The sequence below is a fragment of the Equus asinus genome, chromosome 13, assembly GCF_041296235.1.
Source record: "Equus asinus isolate D_3611 breed Donkey chromosome 13, EquAss-T2T_v2, whole genome shotgun sequence".
NCBI classification, from domain to species: Eukaryota; Metazoa; Chordata; class Mammalia; order Perissodactyla; family Equidae; genus Equus; species Equus asinus.
In genome coordinates this window covers 47,013,580-47,038,585 of record NC_091802.1, presented here as the reverse complement: position 1 = coordinate 47,038,585, position 25,006 = coordinate 47,013,580, and the positions used below count along the sequence as shown (strand labels likewise).

Below are 25,006 nucleotides of genomic sequence, written 5' to 3'. Positions count from 1 at the left end.
TTTTGTATGATCGTGGACCAATCAGTTGACAATCATGTTTTCTCTTCTGTATTTCCTCTTTTAAAAATCAGCTCTGCATACAATAAAAAGCAGCCATTTCCCTGAGTTTTTTACAAATATATCTGCTTATGTAACCTCCCTCCTAATCAAGACATAGACTATTCTCATCACTCAAAAATATTTCCTCCTGCCTCTTTGCAGGCAGTCCCTATCCCCAACAACCACCACCCCAGGAAACCACTGATCTGGTTTCTGTTATTAGAGGAGGGTTTTACCTGTTTTAGATATTCTTGTAAATGGAATCATGCAGCTTGTAGTCTTTTGTGTCTAGCTGCTGTCACGTACTCTAATGTTTTTGAGATTCACGCATATTATTGTATCAGTAATTCATTCCTTTTCGTTGCTGAGTACTATGTCATTGTGTGACTATGCCACAATTTGTTTTTCTGTTCACATGTTTACGGAATTGGGGTTGTTTCCAGTTTGGAGCTATTATGAATAAAGCTGTTATGAACATGTGTGTAGAGTCTTTTTATGGACATTTGTTTGTATTTCTTTAGGAGTAGAATTACTGGATCATGTGATAAGTGTATATCTTGAACTTTATAAGAAACTGCCAAACTATTTTCCAAAGTGGTTGTACCCTTTCCCCCTCATACCAGCAATGTATGAGAGTTCCAGTTACTTCAAATCCTAGTCAACACTTGGTATCATCAGTCTTTCTCATTTTAGCCATTTTAGTAGGTATGTAGCGATACCTCATTGTGGTTTTAATTTCTATTTTTCTAATGACTAAAGATGTTGAGCATCTTTTCATATGACCATTAATATATCTCTCTGTAAAGTATCTATTCAGATCTTTTGTCCACTTTTTGTTGTATGAGTTCTTTGTGTCTAGATCCTTGTGAATATTGTGAATATTTCCTCCCAGTCTGTTATTTGCCTTTTTATTTTCTTAACAGTATCTTTCAAAGAGGAGACATTTAAAATTTTGATGAAATCTGATTTATCAATATTTTTCTTTTATGGATAGTGCTTTTGGTGTCTTATCTAAAAAAGCTTTGCCTAACACAGGTCACAAAGATTTTTCTCCTACGTTTTCTTCTAGAAGTTTTATAGTGTTTGCTATTTCATTTGAGTCTATGACCTATTTATTGCAAGTTAATTTTTGTGTATCGTGAGGGATGAGGGTTAGGCTCATTTGTTTGCATATGGATATACAGTTGTTCCAGCGTGATTTGTTGAAAAGAATATCCTTTCCCCTTTGGGTTACCATGTCACCTTTGTCAGCAAATCATTGACCATGTTTGTGTGAGTTTATTTCTGAACTCTATATTCTTTTGCATTGCTATGTATCTATCCTTATGCCAATACTATAGTCTTGGTTACTGTATCTTTATAGTGAGTCTTGAAATCAAGTGTATGAGCCCTCTTTGTTCTTTCTCAAAATTCCTTTGGCTATTCTAGGTCTTTTGTATTTCCAAATACATTTTAGAATCAGCCTGTCAATTTCTGCAAAAAAGCCTGCAAGAATTTTGACTGATGTTGTGTTGAGTCTATAGATCAATTTGGGAAGAATTGACATCTTAACGATGTTGAGTCTTCCATTCCATGAACATGGTATATTTCATTTATTTAGTTTTCATTGTACAATCTTGCATATATTTTGTGAAATTTATTCCTAAGTATTTCATTTTCAATGCTATGATGGAGTATATTGTCTTTAAATTTCGATTTCTAAGTGTTCATTGCTAGTATATAGAAATGCAATTCATTTTTGTAAATAGACTTTGTATCCTATAATCTTGCTAAATTCATTTATTCTGGTAGCTCTTTGGTAAATTCCTTTGGACTTTTCTGTGTATATTATTAAATTTCCAACATGTATGTCATTTATTTCTTTTTCTTGCCATATTGCACTTCAGTATAATGTAGAACAGAGGTGTAGAGAGCAAACTTCTTTGCAGTGTTCCTGATCTCAGGAGTAAAGCATTCCCTCTTTCATCATTATGATTTTGGCTGTAGGTTTTTCATAGATGCCCTTCATGAGGTAGAAAAAGTTCCCTTCTATTCCTAGTTTCCTGAGACTTTTTACTAAGGGTAAGTGTCAAATTTTATCAATGCTTTTTTAAATTAAAATAATCATATAAATTTTCTCCTTTATTCGGCCAATGTGTTGAATTAAACTGATTGATTTTCAAATGTTAAGCCAATCTTGCATTGCTGAGACAAGTTCCACTTAATTATGATGCACGATCATTTTTATATTTGGCTGGATTTGATTGGCCAGTGTATTTTTAAGGGATATGTTCTGTAGTTTTCTTTTCTTGTAATGTCTTTGACTGATATGGGCATGAGAATAACACTGGCCTTATAAAATGAGATATGTTTATATCAGGATAAATATATTCATATTTTATATCAAGATTTTGTATTTCTTCTTGTGTCAGTTTTAATAATTTATATCTTTTAAGAAATTTATCCATGTTACCTAAGTTGTTGAATTTTTTGGCACAAAGTTATTTATAATATTATTATCCTTTCAATATCTGTAGGATCTCTTATGATGGCCCCTCTTTCATTCTTGATATTGATAATTTGAGTTTTTTTCTCCTTGATCAGTCTAGCTAGAGATTTGTCAATTTTTAGCTTCATTGATATTCTGTTTTTAAATTGATTTCCACTTATTATTTCTTTTTTTCCACTTACTTTGAGTCCAATTAGCTCTTCTAGTTTCTAAGTGGATGCGATGCTTAGAACATTCATTTGAGATCTTTCTTTTCTAATATAAGTCATTTAAAACTATAATTTTCTCTCAAAAGACTGCTTTAGAGGCATCCCACATCTTATGTTGTGTTTTCGTTAACATTCAGTTCAAAATATTTTCTTATTTCCTTTGTGATTTCTTCTCTTTTACCCATGGGTTACTTAGGGTGATGTTTAATTTCCAAATAGTTAGCAATTTTCCAGATATCTTTTTGTTATTAGTATCTAGTTTAATTCTGTTGTGGTCAGAGAATATACTCTGTATGATTTTGATCCTTTTAAATTTATTTTGTGTACGTATTAATTATTTATTGCTGCATAACAAATTACCCTGAAGCCTAGTGGTTTAAAACAAAAAAGATTTATTATCTTACAGTTTCTGTGGGTGAGAAAAATAGGGAATGACTTATCTAGATAATTCTGGCTCAGGGTCTCTCATGAGGTTGCAATCAGGATGTAAATTTTCATTTCTCTTTGTTATTTGCTTTTTAATTGGGAAGTTCCCCTTGATTTTCATAATTTCCTATGTAGACTTTGTTTTGTTTCATCTTGTGTAGTGATTTGCAATCAGGCAACCTTTTAAAATTCTCTAAGGTTATCTCTAGGGTTAAAAACTATGTAGAATACTATATATATTTATATAATTTCATAAGGCTTTTTATTATAAGTAACAGAAAACTCATCTCAAATTGGTTTAAGTCATAAAGTAGCTTATTGGCTTACACAACTTAAAAACACAGAGGAGCCAGGCTCCAGGCAAGGCTTGCCCCATCACCTTGCAGCCATCTGTGGTGTCAGCCTCATCCTAAAGGCAGCTCCAACAGCTCCTAGGCGCCATGTTCCCTTAGATGCATTCCCACTGAAGCTTTTTAAATTTGTGGGCTCACTCCTGAACCCATGGCCAAAGAGATAGAAAATGCTGATTGGTTTACTCATTCTGGGTCCTTCCTGGTGCTGGAGGTAGTGATAATCACATATAAACAACACGGGGGTCCACATGGCAATCAGGGGCTCTTAGGATATGGGAATAAGAAAAAAGGATGCTAAGAAAGCAAGCACATGTATCCACCACATGGTTTATTTTCAAGGGTACGTTTTTCTAATTTTCACAGTTAAGAACAAAGCAACAATCTGGGACACTGCAGCAGTAAGGTACTTCATCTGCCTTTATTTCCCTACACAACGCTCCCATCCCTGCACACACACACAGACTTAGCCCCTTCTTAGATGTAGGAAGCCTCGAGGTGGGGAGGAGCTTGGCGCCTTCTGGAACCAAAAGAAGATGACTACGCTAGAGTATGAAGAACGAGGGAAGTGTGGAATGAATGAGGCCGACGAGGTATGCAGTGGCCATGAACACGGGGCCTTATGAGTCATAATAAAGGTCCTGGATTCTCTAAGAGCAAAGGAAGTCATTGGTAGGTTTTAAGCACGAGAGTGACATAGGCTGATGGAGTTCAAGCTCCTTGTGACAGTCCACAGTTCAGATTTATCTTCCCTCCAACAATAGCATGAGTTACCAGTTGTAGAGTGCCTGCCAGATAAGGTACTTCACATATTTGAGCTCTAATTCTCAGGACAGCCCTGAAAGGTAGGTAATACTATTTCTGTTTTTTAGCTCTAATTCTCAGAACAATCAGAGAACCAAGGCTCAAAGGAGATTAATTTGTTTACATTTACACAATTAATAAATGGCCAAGCAGAGCTGGGATTTGAAATCATAGCACCTTGATTTCAAAGCTTATGCTCTTGATCACTATATCATGCAACCTCCCAAAGGCCACCCTTTGTTTTACTCAAAACTATTCCCTGTTACCTGCAAAGGTTGGGTTCATCCAACGTTCACATCTGTACACTTCAGTCTTGAGGGAGAGTTACTAAAATCCCTCCCCATGAATCACCCAGTGAACCAAGGGACCTGGAGAAGGAGGGGCAGTGGGGAGTCCTCACCCAGAACAGTACATCAAACCAAAAATTGTGCACAAGAGCCAAGATATGAGGCCATAGGAGGAGAGTCAAGAAGAACATCGAGTTTGGAGGGACCTGAGGTAAGTGCGGAACGGGGTTCCTGGGAAGTGAGAGGAATACAAGCATGTCAGGAGGGAAGATGGAAGAAAACAGAGAACATTGGGAGGAGCATGTCAGGAGGAAAGATGGGAAAAGTCTAAAACGATTGTCCAGCCAGCATTGAGACTTGCTTGTAGGCTGCCTTGGGTGTATATGGGTGGAGGAAGGTGATGTGTGGAAGCATGAAGAGCCAAGACTGGAAGGGACCCAAATCATCCCATATGATTTCTCTTAACTTCCTTCTTCTCTGCCTCAACATAACATCCTTCTCTCCTGTCCCAGAAAAAGGCGTAGCACCTCATTCACTTGTGCTTTCAAAAAACATTTCAAAATTTCCTCTTCCATGCTTGATCCTGTTCTGGGCACTGGAAATATGAATACGAATAAGACAGTCCCTGTTCTCAAGTAATCTACGATGTAGTTGGGGGTTAAAAAGAAACCTATATTTTATATACTTGGTATCCCTCTTTCATCCGCCCTTCAACCACAGAGCCTTCTGCAGGGTGCAGGTGTGAGTTGGGAAGAGAAAAGGAGAAAGAAAACTACACTGAGGGTTGGCCATGGGCCGGGTGTAGTCATATACAGTGTCAATTTAGTCCTCTTAGAAATGCTGAGCCAGCATTTGAATCAAGGTTTATTGGTTGTAAGTGACAGAAACCGACTCAAACTAGCTGGGGTAAATAGGGGAAGGTTTGGTTAAACAGGGAAAGGAGAGCTGGGCAGGCTGATCTCAAGCCAAGTGGACTCAGAGCTCAAGTTTGTCCAGGGCTCCCTGACTGCCTCTGTGCTTCTCTTGTCAACTCTTTTCTTTTTTATTGGCTTTCTTTATAGGGTGGAGGCAGCTCCTGGGCCTCACACCTCCCAGCTTTGCCACTAGAAAGGAAATGAGTCTCTTTTCATGGCTCTAGTTGGGGTCAGATTGGGTACAAGCCTATCTATGGGTCAAGTAAAGGTGGTCAGATAGGTAGCTGTCTGGGTTATCTATTACTGCACAACAATCTACTCCATAACTCAGTGGTTTGAAACAACAGCTATTTTATTATATCTCACAATTCTGTGAGTTAACTAGGCTCAGCCGGGAGGTTCTTTGGCTCCATGTGGTGTCAGCTGAGGTCACCTCAGGGCTTGATTGGGCTGGAACATCCAAGATGGTTCACCCAAGTGGTAGACAGCTGGAGCTGTTAATTAGAGCCACTCCATTCTCCTCCATATAGCCTGTGTGTGGCTTGGGCTTCTCCCAACCCGGCAGCTAGGTTCCAAGAGGGAGCCCCACAAGAACAAGTATTCTAAGAGGGAAATGGAAGATGCTAGGCCTCTTAAACCTGGGCTAGGAAGTCCCTGAATGTCACTTCTGGTTAAAACCAGTCACAGAACCAGCCCACATTCAAAGGGAGAGGAAATAATCTCTCCCTATGGATGAGAAGAGGGGCATGTGCATATAGGGAGGTATTGTTTGGGGCCATCTTTGGAAACTAGCTACTACAATAGAGTAATATGATTGGCCCAGCTTGGGTAAGTGCCCATTAGCGGACAGTCAACAGGTCTGTCCAGACCATCTAGCATGTCTGCTGCTCTTGCAAGGCTGGCCCCAATTCCTGTTCGCTTGCTCCCTCTGTGGTCCCAACAGTGGGAACAGCCCCTTGAACACGATAAACGTCTGATAAACTATTGTTGAGTTCCTTCTTCTCAGTCTTCTTGTTTGTGTAACTGCACCAGCCAAATGCTTTCCATTCTGCCTTGGCAGGGTCTCTGGTATCTATCCTATTTCCTCCTTCCTCTCCTTGCTCTAGATTAAGACCAAAATAGCCCTTGTTAACAGTCTCCTAATGGTCTCTCAAAAACCTGCCTTTTCCCCTAACTCTCCCCCTGAAGCACTTCAGTCCTGTCTCACTCTGTTGCCTACCAGAGAAGCCCAGCCTGACTTCAGTGGCCCTGCCCTGCCGGTGCCTCCTGCCTTCCCGCCCAGCCTCACCTCCCACTGCTTCTCTGAGCAGAAACCAAGAAAGGGCTCACTGATGACTTAGCTTGGGCTCCCATAAAGCCACGCAGTGCTTTCCTTTCCCCAGGCCTTTGTTCAGCTCCTCGTCTCCCCCTAGAATATCCTTTCCCCTGTCAAATCTGACAAAAGGCCTAGCACAGACACCACTTCTTCCTTGAAGCCCTCCTTGCTCTCTCCATCCCATCCCCTTCCTTCCACCAGACCCATCTCTCTCTTGAACATCCTAATTCTGTTTCTGAGTTTATTCTCGCCTTCTTGTACTTTTCACAGTCAGCCTTGTACGGTGGTTATTTCCGTGTATGTTCTATCACCTTTCCCAAGTTGCAAACTCTGATATTCCCTCATGGTACCAATCCTTTGCACTCAGAAGCCCTCAATGATATTAGTTAAAAGAATGAATGAATAAATGAATGAATGAGTGGTAATTATCCATGCAGAGGTCAGAGACGAAGTCATTTGCAAAATGAAGCTGACAAAATTATAGCTAAAGTTCTTTTCTGCTCTAAAACTTTGTTACATCTGTGAATGAGCTGTCCCAGCTGAAAAGGAGAGAGAGAGAAAAGGTAAGGTCTACATATGAAGCCTTGAAAACAGTCCAGAAGGAGGAAAATGAGCAGAGAGACAGGAAGAAAGACAGAAAATGGTAATACCCAAGGAGGAAAAGTTCGAGAAAAAAGAAGCATTAACGTACCTGAACTGAAGAGAGACCCTGGACAAAAAACGATGAGGTATGACCACGGGGATTTTACAAGAGGAAGGATGTTTATGAGCTGCTTGAGAGAAGTTTCCAGAGAGTTCTGTGGAAAAAAGCCAGACCCCAGGGGATTAGGAGGGACTGGCTGTTGAGGAAGTGGAGGCACTTGGAAAGGATGGCCATTTCCACACTGGTGCTGTGTTGGCCCTTTGAGAATATTAATATATGATAAACTAGTGACACTGCAGACACTTCACCATGGTGGCATGTAGACGTGGCACAAATGGGTGTGAAATACAACAGCTCAGAGGCAAGCGAACAAATAATCTGTCAGGATTAGACTGAGCTACCTCCCAGGGCAGAAACCCCAGGAGAAAGCTCGGTCTTCTCTCCCAGATGGCTGCTCTGTTCCTTACATCCTTTTGCACAACCCCCAGATGAGATCAGGAGACTTACATGTTATTTGAGGCAATGCCCCTTCATCACTACATATTTGTACAAACTTCTGGTTGTTGTTAGTATTCCAGGAACATGCCAATCTGGGCTCCTGCTTAACTGCATCTACAGGTCACATAATGATGCCTTCTCATGATGCTGTGGGCAGGGGCAAGAATAACAACCAGCTAATGGTGGAAAATGTTGTAGCAACTGGGGTTGACCAGACAAGCTCTGAAGTTATGTAGATAGCTGTGTTCTGTCCAGGTTGTGCCTCTTACTAGCCATTTGTTACCCTCTGGGCTGTTAACCTTTTAAAATCTCAATGTGTCTTCTGTAGAATGGGGCTAATAACACATACCTCATGGGGCAAGCCTGGTGGCGCAGCGGATAAGTGTGCACGTTCCGCTTCGGTGGCCCAGGGTTCACCGGTTCGGATCCCGGGTGTGAACATGGCACCGCGTGGCAAGCCATGCTGTGGTAGGTGTCCCACATAGAAAGTAGAGGAAGATGGGCACGATGTTAGCTCAGGGCCAGTCTTCCTGAGCAAAAAGAGGAGGATCGGCAGCAGATGTTAGCTCAAGGCTAATCTTCCTCAAACAAAACAAACAAACAAACAAAAAAACACATACCTCAAAGAACTGCTGTGCAGATAATAGGAGATGATTCCATAAAGTGTGTATCTGCACATTTCCAAACAATAGCGAACAGCCGATAACTATTAACGGCGACAATAGGAAAGACTCACTTTTGCAATACAAGAATGCGTGTTGTAGGTTGGATTCTGTGGTAAAGAGAAGTTCTTCAGAATGAGTGTCACAATCGCTTCAAATCCAGTCCTCTCAGAACAGGAAGAGCCAACGTTCTATTTGCCTCAGAACCAAACTGCTCACAGGGACAGCAGCTTTCTAAAAATTTCCCTTAAACATCAGGACACGAAGGAGATAAAAATTGAGCTTGCTACCAGTGATTCTTGCCTCATCGTTTCATTTATCCCATAACTACCCCACATGTGTTGTAACTAAGTTCAAGTCCGTTTGGAAGCAGCAGCTGCAGCACCAAGATCACCAAAAAAAGTCAGAGGCGACTTATTCTGATAGACACTGTTCCTTTGAGACGTTCCTGGAGCTTTCAACTGTGACCTCCCTTTCTGGTTTTACCAGCTTTTCCTTTCCAGTCTCCTCAAAGGGAGCTTCCTTCTCACTAAATAACTATCTGGAAACTAAGCCCATCATCATTTTTAAATGAAATTTTGCAGGGTTTTAAGGAGAAATGAAATAGGCACACACAGAATTTCTTCCACTAGAGGGCAACATTTGCTAAAATAAATAAAAAGGATTCATGGTGACAGGGATTAAAGCCGGACATTAGGAGAGAGCTGGAGCCCAGGGCTTGGCTGCCCTTAGTCACCTGCGGAAACTGGAAGAGAGTCTCTGGGCTCCACCCCTGGAGATTCTGAATCAGCAGGGGAAGAGGGCACAAAGAGGTGGTGGAAATCTGTTTTTTAAAAGCTCTCAAAGTTTAGGAACTACTGGTTTAGAGAGAAGTGAAAATAAGATTTGTTAACTTTCTCCCTGCCTCGCCCCCCCACCTCCCCGGACATATTCAGGCTCTGCTGCTCTCTTTGTTGAATCCTGTATATATATATTTTTTCTATTTTTTTTTTTTTTACCTTAGTGGAAAAAGAGGGCTTATCTTTACAGAAAGACCATGACCTTTGCCTTGTTTGGTGGATGCTATTGAATGCAATTCCTAGAAAGGTCATTTACTGCCCATTTTCAGGTCTTTTATATGGGCACGTCCACTTTAAAGGCACCCTACAAAATATTTCCGTTTCTGTTTGTATTTATCAGTGAAGCTAACTTTTGCTTTATCATCAGCAAAAAGCTGCCTAAAACAGTAGTTGACTGTGGAGCAAGATTATGGGAAATGCTGCCATGAATAAAGCCAGAGTTTATCAGTACGAGTTGCCAATCAAATGAAGTGCATAAAACATGTGAACTGATCAAGGGTGAGAACAATCTAACTGGGGCATACGAAATTCCGAGAACATACAACAGTGCAGTTAAGGCTTGGGGATTTGGTCCAACTGAGTACAGAGTAATATACCTACCTGGCCGAGGCCCCTTGGAACTGATTTTTTTTTCTTTATTGTATCTTTAAAACGGATTTATGAGTCAAACTGAGGTAAGCATTCCCCTTTGTGTTTCATCTGCTGTGCTTACAGGGTCACAGTGACATTCTGAATTGTCAAAGGGCTGCCAGAGTTCCAGCACAGAAAGTTCCCCTCCTTGACTTACTGTGTTTGATAAAAAGCACCAGAGAAGGGATGTGAAAGTGGCATTTTCCAGTCAAGCTTCTTTTAACTCAAACATGCGGTCTTACAGATCCTGTTGTCGGTTTGCGAGCTGGACAGGTAATCATTAAAGAGCTCCTCCCAGGTTCTGTGCAACAGGCTCCTTCCTGACACGTGGCTACACTGCTCAGGAGTGACAGAGCCTGTTTCCACACATCTTCCCACCAATCCCAAACCTCTCTGTTTGCATGTAGACACGCAGATAACACTTCAAAATGTGTCTACCACCTTCACGGTTGCCGAGGTTCATCCCACTCTTAAACCTGTGTGTTGGATCCTCCAGCACTGGTGGGGGTTAGTCCCTTGACCATGATCCAGGCATTAGGGGCTGGGACTGGGGAAGTTTGTTTCTGGAAATTTGGCTTACTATGAGCATTTCTGTCTATTAGAGTTGGATAGGATTGATTCACGGTGGACACAGAGGAGACCTTTGGTCAGTCCCCGACTACTTCTTTGCTGTTTTCTCTCGAATTGCTTACTCCTTCCGCCCACATCCTGAAAAATCTTAGGCTGTCCTATGAGAAAGTCAGGAAAAATGAGAGAAGTTGCAAGCCCTTTTTTCTTTTTCTCCTAGGATATGTAAATGTTGTGCTTCCGAATCTTAGTCTATCTTGTTGCAAACAATAGGTCCTCTCTCCTCCCATTCATCTAAGTGGAGGGCAGCATGGGAGCCAGAGACCAAACAGCTGCCAGGCTCTTTAATTCAGGTTAATAGCCCATAGTCTTCAAATAGACCTTGAATGAGTCCTCAACACACCAACTCCTTCCGATGAGTTGTGACACATGTCATCTCAAGCTTCATGAGGTCACATCTGCAAATGCCACATAAACCACGACACAAGCAGCCGAATTGGTTTCCTTCTTTGCTTATAATTTTTTTTTTTTCTGCTTTATCTCCCCAAACTCCCCCCCGTACACAGTTGTATATCTTAGTTGCATGTCCTTCTAGTTGTGGGATGTGGGAAGCCGCCTCAACGTGGCCTGACGAGCGGCGCCATGTCCGCGCCCAGGATCCGAACCCTGGGCCGCCAGCAGCGGAGCGCGCGAATTTAACCACTGGGCCAGGGAGCCGGCCCCTGCTTATAATTTTTTACAGATTACTTGGCCACAGTTTATTCTAAAGGGAATCGATGGCTGTTGGACATGATTTGAGAGGAATTCTTGAGGACAAAGAAAGGCAAGAAAGGGGGCCTTCAGACTAGCTGAGGCGTGGCTGGAGGACCGCGGGTGTGAACTAGGGGACTGCCGCGCGCAGGGCAGAAGCGCCGCGTTTGCTGGAACTCCAGCCCGCTCCTGACTCTCCCTCTGGAGGTCCCCGACGGTTCCATCACGGTGAGAAGACGAAGCGGGGGCTCTGGACACCCGGCACGCCCGTCTCCTAGCCTCTCCCTGATCAAGTCTCACGCAGCAGGTCCCTCGGCGAGGTTAGCGGGACCGCGTAGGGGGTGGCCGGCCTCCCTCAGCCCTCGACAAGCTTCTTGCCAAGATCGCTCAGCGCCCCTAGACGCCGCACGCCGAGGCCTGGGCCTTCTCTCTAGGAGCGGCGGCCGGAGGACCCGGGGCCAACTGGAGGCCAGTGCGGACCTCGGCCCCGCCCCCCCGCGATAACCCCGCCCCGGGCCCGCCCCCGAGCTCTGCCCCCGCCCAGTCTCGGCCCCTCCCAGGACAGGCCCCGCCCCCAGCCCCGCCCCGACCGGAAGAAGCCCCGGCACCCGGCGCTTATAGTGCGGGGAATGGGGGGGTGTCACCACTGCCTAGTCAGCTCTGCGCCCGCTGAATCCCGGCCGCCGCTGCGCTGTCGTCGCGGCGCCTCCGCCGGGTCCTCCGCCCGCCTGCCCGCTCCGCCCCCCGCGCCTGCTGGCCGGGCCCGGAGCCAGAGCCGAGTCCTCGCCATGCCCGCCCGGCTGCTGCTGCTGCTGGCGCTGCTGCTGCCCGGCCCCGGGGTGAGTGACCGGGGGCTCGGGATGGGGGACAGCGCGGGGCCAACCGGGGTCCGAGCTGGGAGCGCGGCGGCGGCGGCCCGAGGCCCCGTGCGCCCCGGCGGAGGCTCCAGGCGGGCGGGGGAGGCGGCGCCGGGCGGGGAGGGAGCGCCTCCTGGTCAGCCGGAGTGGCGGCCGCGGCCGGCCCCGCAGAGGGCACGCCACCCGAGGGGCCTCGCGGGCCAGCGCCGCTGTCACGGGCAGCGCCCTCCGGGGCCCCGTGCGCTCCGGCGCAGCTCTGTGTCATCCTGGCGGCACCTCGGGGTCTCCAGAAGGTCCGGGCCCTGGGGAGGCCGCCCCACCTGCCGGACCCTCCCCACAGGTGGCCGCGGAGGAAGGACGGAAAGGACCCGTAATCGAGGGGAAGGGAATGTCTTGCGTTTCTAGTCCTTGTTTGAACTTTTCCAAAGGCGAGAATTTTGGGAAACGAATGCAACTGGGAGTGGGTGGGCATTTGTACCCGAGAGCTCGGTTCTGCCTACCTGCCTTGCAGGTTTCTTGGTCTCCCGAGTCCGGAGGCTTCCTTTTGTGCCCCGGACTTCCTTAAGCAAGTTAAGCTGTGGGATTTGAACTCTTTTTAAAGACCCCATATGGGACAGCGGTGAAGCCGCTCCAGAACTTTAAATGAAAGACTGTCTCTCCTCACGTGAGAGCGCTGTGGGGCAGTCTGAAACGTCTTTTCATCTTTTTCTGGAGAGAAACTCCTGGTTTACATTTATTTAACTATTTAAGGCCTTCACTCAGGCTGTGGATTTGGGCACGGTGGTTGGGAGGACATTTTGTGGACGGGCTTGGCTTTTTTTCTTCTGGTTGGAACAACCTAGATTCGTGAGTGGTTTTTAAGAAAACGTATTGTTCAGGATGTGGGTATGGTACGCTGGTGCAGGCTCTGTTTCTTGACCTCGGTGTGTGCTCTTTAATATGGTTATGTCACGTCCCAGGTGTCCAGGTGGAGAATTGACACGTGTGTACCTGAGCCCCACAGCATGAACCCTTTGGAACTTATGCATTTTAGATAAATAATAATCCATGCTCTTGGAGGAAGAAGAATTTGGAAACAGCTGAAGTGATAAGCCCAACTTTTTCAAATTCAGAGTCTTTTTTTTTTTAAAGGAAAATCTGTACACACCTCATGCTAGAACTCGTGTAAGTTAAGTTTTTCTTCTCAGTTAAGAAAAAAGGCACTTTCACAACTAGGGTCAGGTTTTGAACTTGAGTACTTCATCTTGGACTGGTTAACTCTGCTGACTAGCATCTGTTCACAAGTAAGAGAATAAACTGAGCGACCAAACTTAGGACACGGAAATCGGTCATTTCATATCGTCAGGGCCTAGGTGTGCATGGTTTACTTTGCCACATCTTTCCATCTGCTGTTTTTTCGGTGGATTCTGGCGTTTTAGTTACTGAATAACTTAGGCTAAAAAGCCAAAAATAACTGTTTAGCTTTAGTTGGGACTATAGTTTCAGTTTATGTAAATATTTCCAAATTGTATTTAGAAATCTAAACTTGTCAGAGTTCATGGTAAAATATTCCAGACCCTTATCATAAGGTTGTTTTAGTGCAACTGCTCTTTAGGTAAAAGGTCAGAATTTCACTCCCAGAATTATCTACCAGTAAAAATTCGATCCCCAAACATAGAATTATTATTTTAAAATTCTAAATGAAACCCATTGCAAAGTGTGCAGTTAAACTAGGCAGCAGTGATGTTGTGCAGAATGAACTGGCTGTAAAATCCAGCAAATCTGAGTTCTAACTTGTCACCTGCTAGCTGTGCCCTCAGGCAAGTTATTTTATTTCTTAGAGACTCTGATCCCTAATATGTGAAATGGGGACAGCTGACATACTAAGTGTTTGAAGGCACCTTGCATATCAGAGATAATAAATGTAAATTCTCCTAACTCTCCTCCGCAAAGGTGCTTTTTACTCTGTCATCTTTTTTTTGTGTGAGGAAGATTAACCCTGAGCTAACATCTGCTGCCAGCCCTCCTCTTTTTGCTGCAGAAGATTGGCCCTGAGCTAACATCTGTGCCCATCTTCCTCTATTTTATATGCAGGAGGCCTACTACAGCATGGCTTGATAAGCAGTGGGTGGTTCTGCTCCCGGGATCTGAACCTGTCAACCCCAGTCCACTGAAGTGGAGCACGCGAACTTAGCGGCTGCGCCGGCCCCTAAGTCATCATTTTTTTAATGTTATGCTATCCCTCTGCAAGGAATATTTTTGACGCTATTTCTTTTTGATGGATGAAGTAACTAGTGCATTGGAGGCAATACTGTGATTTTCTTTCAGTGTGTCTGACTGAGCCAGACATTGACTCATCAAGACCTGAGACTAGGCTATCAGACCCAAAATGAAGTAACATCCGTATTATTAAGCACTTGATGCTGTCTTTTATTAATACAGAATGTGCTTATTTGTCAGTTTTTCTCTCCTTCCTACACCTGGATCTTGTACCTAGTGTTGGTGTGTGTTACATATTTGCTGTCACATCATCGCTGTCCTGCAGCTCTCATTTTACAGAGTTTAGGTGCCACCTCTGTCAAGTACCAAAGAGATGTGTAGCAGGTGCGGCAAAATACTTTCTTCACTTATACGTACAATTTCTTTTATTCAGCCAGTGTTTTGGTTTCAGAGGGTGTTAAAAAATGTCACTGAGAACTGAGGACCATGTGTGTATATAAACACACTGAGACGTATCTTAACTAGAAATGTCCTCATCATTTATTCTGATAGTTATCACCTGCATGAATTATCCTAATGGGAGATATCAAGCGTTTACACTGAAACCACGAGAAGAATGTTTCATTAACTCATGTTATCAGCTAATCATGAAATTAGACTGTAGTCGTGCACGTGTGTGTGTGTATTGTTTCATTGACTCACCTGCCCACTCAGCTTCCACAGCGGCATAGCCCCTCAGAGCACAGGAGAAAATGTGTGTGGGAGTTACTCTTGAGTGAGTTCAACGGTAGACCATAGTCCTGATATAAAAGCAGTGGGGTGTTATATTACCTCATATATGAAAACATGTGTCTGGACAGAATGGTACCGCCTGCCTGGACCTGGGGGATATGGTTATTTGCCTGCCTTAGATTTTGACTCCATTTTTCAGGTCAAAGAATGATTGGATAACTGATTCATTTTCATTGGAAACCTCTTTGGTTTGGGGATCCAAAGTAATCTTTAGGTTCAATATTCTGTATGTTGTATAATGATCAAATGTTCTCCCTAAAGAGATGATATAGGGGAGAAAAGCCTAATGTATCATTTTAATGGATTCAGTTTTTATTATGCACAAGTAACTCGGGGCCTGTAACCTAGCAATATGATTAGAGTGTGATGCTGGCTTAAAAAATAGGGACAGTGAATCATAGTCCCTGAATAATAAACATGCTGGTTGGCTATATTTCCCAGGGGTTGGGGATTTTTTTCTATCTTTATCTTTACCTATATTCCATGTTTGGTTTCAGACTTCCCTGCCTCAGAGCAACACATTCTCAGAGATATTTAAATGAGTGCAACAGGCCAGATATAGACCTGGGAAAGTAGAATTTAAAAAGTAATCATAAGCTCCTTGCTTGCATTCGTTTTTTAAAATTTAAGTTACTTTTAAACAGTCTCTACATCACTTCTGATTTTCTTATGATCTTTGTTCATGTACAAACTCAGAGCAAATACAACAGTGTCAAAAACTGTGTTCTATGTTCTTATTCAGTTTTTTCATAGACTGTTTCCTATAACCTGTTAGGAAATGTTCTGAGTAGGCCATTCGTTTGTCACTTTTAGTAGCACCTTAGTAAATCGTCAACCATGCCAGAAGCATTTGCGCCTTCTGTGCCCAGCCCTGGGTTTGTAACTGGGGTCAGAACTGACCAGGATTGATAAAGTAATAAGCCATGCTTTGCCTCATGATCACTCTGCTGGAGTCCTATGGGTTGTTTCCAGTTCTTCCACTATTATAAGGGAAGATGTATTTCCTTTTCTTCAAATCTTTTGTGTTTGTGTTGCTTTCTGTATGATCACATGGGAAGATTTTTAAAAGTCCCTTGAAGTAATCATGTTCATTGTAGAAAAATTACAAAGCATAGGTAAGTCTAAATTAAAAAAACAGTAACCTCCTATAATCCTACTGCTCAAACATTACCTCTCTTAACATTTTAACAGCTTTATTGAGATATAATTCACATGTCATATAATACACCCATTTAAAGTATACAACTTAATGGTTTTTAGTATATTTGCAGAATTGTGCAACCATCACCGCAATCAATTTTATAATATTTTCATCATCCCCAAAAGAAACTCCATACCCATTAGCTGTCACTCTCCATTTCCCACAAACCTCCCAGCCCCTGGCAACCACTAATCTATTTTCTGTCTCTATAGATTTCCCTATTCTAGACATTTCATATAAATGAAATCAGACTACATGTGGTCTTTTGTAACTGGCTTCTTTCACTTAGCATAATGTTTTCAGGTTCATCCATGTTGTAGCATATATCAATGCTTTGTTCCTTTTTATTGCTGAATAACATTCCATTGTATGGATATACCACATTTTAAATATTCATTCTTCAGTTCATGGGCATTTGGGTTGTTCCCCCTTTTTGGCTATTATGAATAATGCTGCTATGAACACTAGTGTACAAATTTTTGAATGGCCATATATTTTCATTTTTCTGAGGTATATACCAAAGAGTGGGATTTCTGGGTCATACGATAACTATATTTAACCTTTTGAGGAACTGGCAGACTCTTTTCCAAAGTAACTGCACTATTTTACATTCCCACCTGCAATGTAGGAAGGTTCCAGTTTCTCCATATCCTCACCAACACTTGCTACTGTCTGTCTTTTTCATTATAGTCATCCTAGTGGGTGTGAAATGGTAACTCATTATGGGATTTTTGTTGTTGTTGTTGTTTTAAAGATTGACCCTGAGCTAACATCTGTTGTCAGTCTTCTTTTTTCCTTCTTCTTCTCCCCAAAGCCCCCCAGTACATAGTTGTATATTCTAGTTATAGGTCCTTCTAGTTCTGCTATTTGGGACGCTGCCTCAGCATGGCTTGATGAGTGGTGCTAGGTCGGCACCCAGGATCTGAACCAGCGAAACCCTGGGCCACTCAAGTGGAGTGCATGACCTTAACCACTTGGCCACGGGGTGCCCCTCTTTATGGTTTTGATTTGCATATCCCTGATGGCTTATCTACTGATATCTTGATATAATCCTTCCGGATGTTTTTTCTGTGCACATATTTGCATAGATAATATTTTTCTTCCCCAAACTGAAACATATAGATCTTTCTGTGTCAATAAATTTAATTCTGCAACATTATTCTCACAAGCTACTTAATACTTCTCTGAGTGGATATACCATAATTTGACCATTCAGCCATTTGATATTGAGGTTGTTTTTAATTTTCATTACTATAAACAATGTGATAAACGTTCTTGTTGCCAAACTCTTGAGTGTATCTTAACTGCTTGATTATTTCCTTGGGATCCATTCCTAGAACTGTAGTTTGCTGATCATATGTGTTCTTTTACAGCCCCCGCCCCCAGCCCCCAAGCAATAGTGGATGTTTTAAAAAGCACAAAACTAACCTTACATTGTTTTTTTTTTTTAAAGATTTTATTTTCCTTTTTCTCCCTAAAGCACCCCAGTACGTAGTTGTGTATTTTTAGTTGTGGGTCCTTCTATTGACATGTATATGCTTCCTCAGCATGGCTTGATGAGCGGTGCCATGTCCACGCCCAGGATCCGAACCGGCGAAACCCTGGGCCACCAAAGCGGAGCGCGGGAACTTAACCACTTGGCCACAGGGCTGGCCCCTTACATTGGTTTTATGATAGCCATTTTAAAGTAAGCTGTTTTCTTTTTAGCAGTGTGGATTTTAAGTCAAATGAAAATGGAATTTTAGATTTTGTTTCATTTATATTTTGGAGATGTAAATAACCACAGCAGTCTCGTGATGACGTGTATCTGAAAGCTATTGAGAAAAGGTTTTATTCTGATTTGTTAAATAACTTGTTTGCAGGGTCCTTTGGTCTGCAATGGTTTCAGATCAGTTTTCTAGCAGATGTGGCTCCCACGAGCACCCTGAAATACCTCGGGATAATTCTGCGAGTTTGGTTTTGAGGGTAGCCGACCTCTTACAGACAAAATTATTTCTACAGTTGGTTGTGAGGCTATGTAAAATTTTGCCCCAAGACTGTAAATCAAGAGTTGATGTGTTGATTGTCCTTTTTGGAGGCCACAGTTCTTAAAACATAGTTTGTCCATATAGCTGTGTTGCTGGGAAATTAAAGTACCATTGACAATAGAATAATACCTTTGGTGTTTTGTTTTTCCCACAAACATACCTAAACTTATTCATCCAAAGAAATGTTGTCTCTTTCAAAATAATTACCCCTTCAGAGTCAATGTTCATGTATCATACAAATCAAATGTCCTTTTTTTTACTTTTCAGTACTTCATTTAATAATTTATTTAACCAATTTAATAATTCAACTTTAAAACAAAAAAAGGAACCCTAAAAAAGCATACATTTACTTGTAAGTCCATTATTCTTACACAATTTAAAACATCTCCCGATTCCATCCACTCTTTGCTTGAATATAACTTTTACATGATTCACACTGAAGTTTTCATCAAAACTGTTATTACTCAGCTTGATTGCACAATTTATTGAGGACACTTGGATTTGATTTTTGGTTGTTTTCAAAAACCAACTAAAGACTTCCTACCACTTGGGGGATTCAAAAGTATATTCTTTGAAGGGAATTTCCAAAAAAATTCCAGAAATATTGTGAGCAAGGAGCATATGCGAGTAAGTGTATAGCCCCCAAGGTAACTAGAATCAGTATTTTAGACTGCTGGAGGGGTCCTGCTGGCTTACTCCAGTGAGTCTCGGCATTCTCCCCCCGATAAGGAATGGCATGCGCATCCGTCGGAAGCAGTGGGAGCACAGTAGAATCTTGGAGGGTGGTGTTTGTGGCATATCCACCCTCTCAGGCATCATGTTCCCTTCCTGAGTTGAATACTCATGCCTTGTCCTGTTCCCCAGAGCAGGCAGTTGAGGAAGCTGAGGCCAGAGAGGGCTGGTGACCTGTTCAAGGTCATGCGTCAGTGGTGGAACTGAACCTTGAACCTAATCCTCCTGCTTCGCTTTGAAGAGCAGCCCCTGCGGTGCTTATATTCTGGTGCATTTGTTAGAACAAATCAGTCCAGCTACCCAAGTCACACCATGAGGAGGTGACCAAGCCATGTTGTAATGAGGGACGGGACCTAGAGAAGGACCGGGAAGAGAAGAAAGTAGATTTCCTTGTAAGCTTCAGGAAAATGCTCAGATCGTGCTCTTGTCTCTTGTTCCTCTTGTGAGGGTCGTGGCCTCTTACCCTTTGTTTCAGTAGTAGAAGATGCAGCTTTGAGTTGGAAACACTGCCTTCCCCTGAGAATCTTCATCAGGGAGATTGACCGTTTTCAACTCTGGAGCCAGCGATCTCGGAGAGCGGAGATTGAGGCCCTTAAACCTAATTCACAGTTTAAGCTCGTTTCTTTGCTTGAAGTCTAATAATATCCAAGCAGGTGCATGTTTGTCAGTAAGATCTCACCCAGAGATGTTTCTGAAATAGCAAAACTGAAAGTTCATATCTTAGAAGGCCTTAACCAAAGTTGCTCTTTCATAGTGCAGTCACAACCTCTAGCAAGGAATCCTGAAAAGATGAAACTCACTAATTATTAGGCTGGGCCCGGGGACTTTTCCTTTGCAGATGCCTGCTAGCCCCCACCTCCCAAGCAGTTCTGGCACCAGGAACTGGGTCTGTGATGTCAGGAGAGAGAGAGAGTAGCCTTGGCCCTTGGACCACAATGGAGGGACTCAGGTTAGCTTAGGTGGGTCTCAGAAGAGTGTAATGAGGGAGAGAGAAGGGGCCAGGAAGATGCCCTGGGTGGCGAGTGTTGCACTTCTCTTACTGGTTTGTCCTAGAGGGCAGGGACCCTGTCCTGCTTATCTGTATTCTCTGTGGCGTTTAGCATGCTACCCACTGCAGTGGGCACTCAGCAAATAATTGAATTCCTCTTTGAGGCTCTTTAAGACCAATAAAACAAGGAGCTGTTTTATCATCAGGCAAGTGGATTGTGGATTTTTGAGGGAGAGAAAGATATTGCTTTAGCTGTAATCTGTATTCTTTAATGGGATCTCATCAGTAGTGTTTCTTTCTACAGAACGAGAGGGGCTTCCAGGGCACTTGCATGGGTGGACATGACCCATAGTGTGTGCTGCCCTCTGGATGGGCTCCTCATATCAATAATGAGAATAATTTTTCTATTGCCAAACCCCAGGAGATAAATGGTTTGTGATTATTCCAAGTCAGTTTCATTTTTCACTCAGCATGATGTTTCACTATTAAGAAATGAACCTTGATCCAGGGTTGTCCTCCATGTGTTCAACATGATTTCCCTAGTTAGTAGGCTAATTTATACTTACAATTCAAAACCACCCTTTTCTCTAGTGGATTATTTCCCCCCTCTATTTCAGATTAGGGAATAATTGTTTGTCTAGGCTACAGACATTTTGGCATGGAAACTGAATTTTTTCATGCATTTTAGGAACAAAGAGTGCCGTCAAATCCCCAGAACCTGAATTGTCATTGATTTCCAGGTGGGTCGGAGAAGTTTGTTGACCAAACTGAATCAGATCTCTTTTCTCTTACAGCAAATGGCCTGTGACTGCTGAGGGGCCTCTGGGAGTGAAAGAAACATCTGTGCAGAGGGCCACAGCTGGGCGTGTGTGACTTGACGCAGTGCTTTTCAGCTCTGGCTGAGTTAGTTACCTGGAGTCACCTCGGGAGCTTTTTAAAAACTCTGTGCCCAGGCCCCACCCCAGGTGAATGATATCAGAATCTGTAGGCGTGGAGGCTGGCGTCCTTTCTTTAAAAAAAAATTTTTTTAAGCCCCAGGTGACTCTAATGTGCAGCCATGAGGCCACATGTAATTCCTGTGCCTTAATCCTGGACAGAGCACATGTGTCTGCCTGGGCCCTGTAATATCACAAAGTGCCAGGCCAGACCAGAGGCAGCTTTTGGCTCCTTTTGTAGAGAAGTGAGAATTGATACAGCCTGCTAGTTAGCGGCAGAACTAGCGTTATGTTTTTTCTCACAGGCTATATTACCCAACTTTTAAAGAGCAAGTAATTCCAGACAGATGGATATTTTTTCTTTGCGTACTAACTACTGAAATTGCTTTTTTAAAAAACAGCTTTAACTGATAACTGGCCTTATATTCAAATACACTTAGTTAATGAATTCTAAGATGTTTAGAATTATTTAAAGTTACACTTAGGCTTACTTAGTACTTTTGCCTTCTCCGTGTATGAAGAGACCAAAGGAATCGAAGCAGTGCTGTTGTCCAGGTTCCTTCACAGGACCCTGGCGCATACAATCATCCTCCGAGTTTCAAAAGAGCCTTCTGTAGCCAGAGTGAAGTAGCTAAGGTGAGTGGGATGGAAGAAGTTTGTGGAAGGAGTAAGCCTGATGGTTAAAGTACAAGAATGAAGCATATAAACAAAAGGAACGTTCCTGTGAGGTGAGGATGCGTGTGTTGGAGGCAAATCCTCGGAGAGTGCACATGGATTTGTGACACTCGCCTCCCTGTCATCTGGATAGGCATCAGCCTCACAGCCTGAAGGGTTTCTGCAGCAGGTGCACAGTTTAAAGGCCTGACTGCCGACTGCAGGAGAGGGCCAGTCAGCTGTCTCAGTGACAGGACTGACTTCACTTGCTACTCAGAGAACACTAATAGCTTGGTTAGAAACAAGAGGAAACTCACTTCTGAGTGTCACATTGACTGGGCCGGACCAGTGTTGACAAATGTCAGTAGAATTGGGAGGTCACTCTTTGAAGACAGCCTCTGAACAGGGCTGGGCACCTGGCCTAGCAGAGGTGGGAAACGCGGGACCAGGACTGTGCTTCCTGACCGAACTTCATGTTGAAGGGACATCTCCAATGGCAGCTCCAGCTCTGCACTCCTCAAGGAGACAGGAGGCATGGTTTGTCGTTTTAGCTGTTTTGAAATGTTGTTTATAGTCTCAGTCTTTTGGTCTTTTGTTTTCATCCGTGTTTTGACCCATATGATACAAACGGGTTCTTGCAGTGGGTGGCAGTTGGGAGATGAGGGGTTTGGTACTAGCTGGCTGGGAGACTTTGGACAAATGAGTTGTTTCCCCATCCATAAAACAGGGCCACACAACTATAAAATCTCTTCAGTGGGCCTGTTTCTAAACGTCTTCCCAAATGAGGAATACCATTTAGGTTAAAGGGACCAGACACCCAGCTGTACAGCTTCACGTCCACACTCACCTGAGGGGATGAAGACGGGGCCGCTGCTTTGCTTTGAGCCTCCCAGCTTCCTCGTTCCTGTGTGTTGGAGATTCCATCTGTTCATCCATTTGTTCATTCACCAGTTTTATTGGGTACATATCATATGCCAAGCACTGTTCAAGGTACTTGGGACACGTTAATGAACAGATCAAAGACTTCTGCCCTCATGAAACGTACATCTACTTGGCAGAGACAGACCAGAAACAGTAACATGATAAATGCATAAATATATAGAATGTGAGAGGGTGATAAGGTTCCGTGGAAAGAAAGAAAAGGTAGAGCAGGGCACGGGAGATGGGGGCCTGGAATTTGCCACAGCAATGGGTTGTGGTTTTATCAGGTATCACTCGCCTGTCCGCTGGGGCCCAGCTGAAGTGTGGGGCCTCCCCTGACCACCGTGCTCTCCTAGACTAGAGCCCCTCCGAGTGGCCTTGCCGCACTGAGCCTTGGGATTCATATACAGATCTGCCCTGCAATTTGTGTCTCGTCTAATCTTCTGGAGGACTGGTGGTGACAGCTCACGTGTGTTTGAAAATCCTGAGCAAATGTGAGGTATTGAGTTTAACTGTTGTCAGTTTTTGATGATAACATAACAAGAGAAAGTTTAAAATCCTGCCAGTGAAACATCAGAAACCCCCACGACTCAGGGGACAGGGCCAGCAGTTCTTCGATTTTTGTGATAGTTCTGCTCCCAAATACACATGTGCTGTATATATATTTACAAACAAAATTAAATAGTTTTCTCCACTGTAGAAGTATTTATAGGATCTCCTTAGATAAATTCAAAAACTGCAGGAAAGAGGTAAAGCCAGGTTCGGGGAATCTCTGACCTCTAAGACGTCATTTTTCTCTGAACAATCCAGTGACCTCATCCTATCGTCTGTTAGGGTTCATTTTCTACTTGTTGTGGTCTGTTTTTAGAAAGAAGAAAACGGTTTCCTTTATACAGAGAGATTAAGAACAAGTTTATCTGTAGTTTTGGTACTCAACTGACGGAACCAAACCACAGTTGCTTCTAAAACCAACCTGAAGTCATCTTGATCTGATGGTTCAGTACTTAGAAATCTCTGGGGCTTTCGGTGCCTGGGTAAAGTTCAGTCCCTTATCTGATTTGTGGTTTGGAGAAGAATAGAGATCTCCCTTTCGGTTTAGGAGATGGTTGGGTTTAGAGTCTATAGCATATGTGTATACTTGCGAGTCACCCACCTCCTCTCATGTAACATTAGTTGATTCCTATGGTATTTCTTTTCCCCACCCTGAACCTTAAAATGAATCAGATTATTACTAATTTCCAGTGTTGCAATATTTCAAGATAAGTGGAGATACCGGGATGTTGAAAGACCAGGATCGGGGATGACTCTGTTCAAAGGCATGAAGACCTCTAGGCTCTCTCAAATTCTTGGTGGGTTTTGGGCATGTTTTGATTGGTACGACTGGAAGAATCCACAGTAAAGCCTGAGGAGAGATGAGGACCTGGTAAGTCATGGGTCTTTGTACTTCTGAGCTAAAAGGCATCCTCCATCCCAGTCTTCTTACTTTACAGAACTGGAAACTGATCCCCAGAGAAATTTAATTATTTGCCCAGAGCCTGAACCAGAACACATATCCCTGTGCACCATTTCATTTTCTTGAGCTTCATTCACTCAAAAAACATCTGTTGAGCATGTGCCAGGCTTGTGGGGGTACCTGAGGAACTTTGGGTTTTTGTAACTTGGAGTTTTGAGAGGATGATTAACAGGCTTTGGAGTTATGTGAACACAGGATAGGTAAAGGAGTGAGAAGGCAGACTGGGCAGGGAAGTGTGGGCTCAGAATCTGAGGGATCTGCTCTGGGCAGGGCCTGGGCACGCTGCCAGGTCAGCTTTCAGGAGGCCCAGGCATGGAACCTGCTGTCTTTTCCCTTGTATTACGCTGTTTAGGTGGTGAACTCCTTGAGGGCAGGAGTTTTGTAGAACTTGGGGCTCCAGTGCCTTATTCAAAACAGGACCCTTCTTTCTGTATATCTGTAGGATAAAAAAGAGAGGCCAGCCTGAGGGTGGGGTTGAAATAAGTGAACTAGCAAGTAAGTTGGACTAGGTGAGCCGGCCAACAGGAAGAAGTGTGAAACAGGGAGTGCCTGGAAGAGATTGATAAATCCTTCATATCCTTGCCAACCTTCTTGAGCGTTGAGATCGTGATCTGGTGACTTACCTTGTTCCATGAGGTTAGTTCCCCCCGGCGTTCTTCCTGCTGTAGCAGCAATAGCCCTGGACCCGACTGCAGGTACTGGGGAGATGGAGCGCCGGGGAGAGTGAAAGAGAGGAGGGGGCACGTTTCACTCCTCCGGCTTTCCG

The 25,006-nt window shown here is 43.5% G+C and overlaps 1 protein-coding gene across 1 annotated transcript in view; it reads left to right on the top strand.

Annotated features, from left to right (window-relative positions):
- The first annotated feature begins 12,013 nt into the window (after positions 1-12,013).
- ERN1 (endoplasmic reticulum to nucleus signaling 1) overlaps positions 12,014-25,006 on the top strand; it is an 81,540-nt gene continuing 68,547 nt past the window's right edge. The window contains exon 1 of the mRNA XM_044744363.2: positions 12,014-12,260. Coding sequence (XP_044600298.1) covers positions 12,051-12,260 — 210 coding nt within the window. The 5' untranslated portion in view covers positions 12,014-12,050. The remainder of the gene's footprint in view (positions 12,261-25,006) is intronic.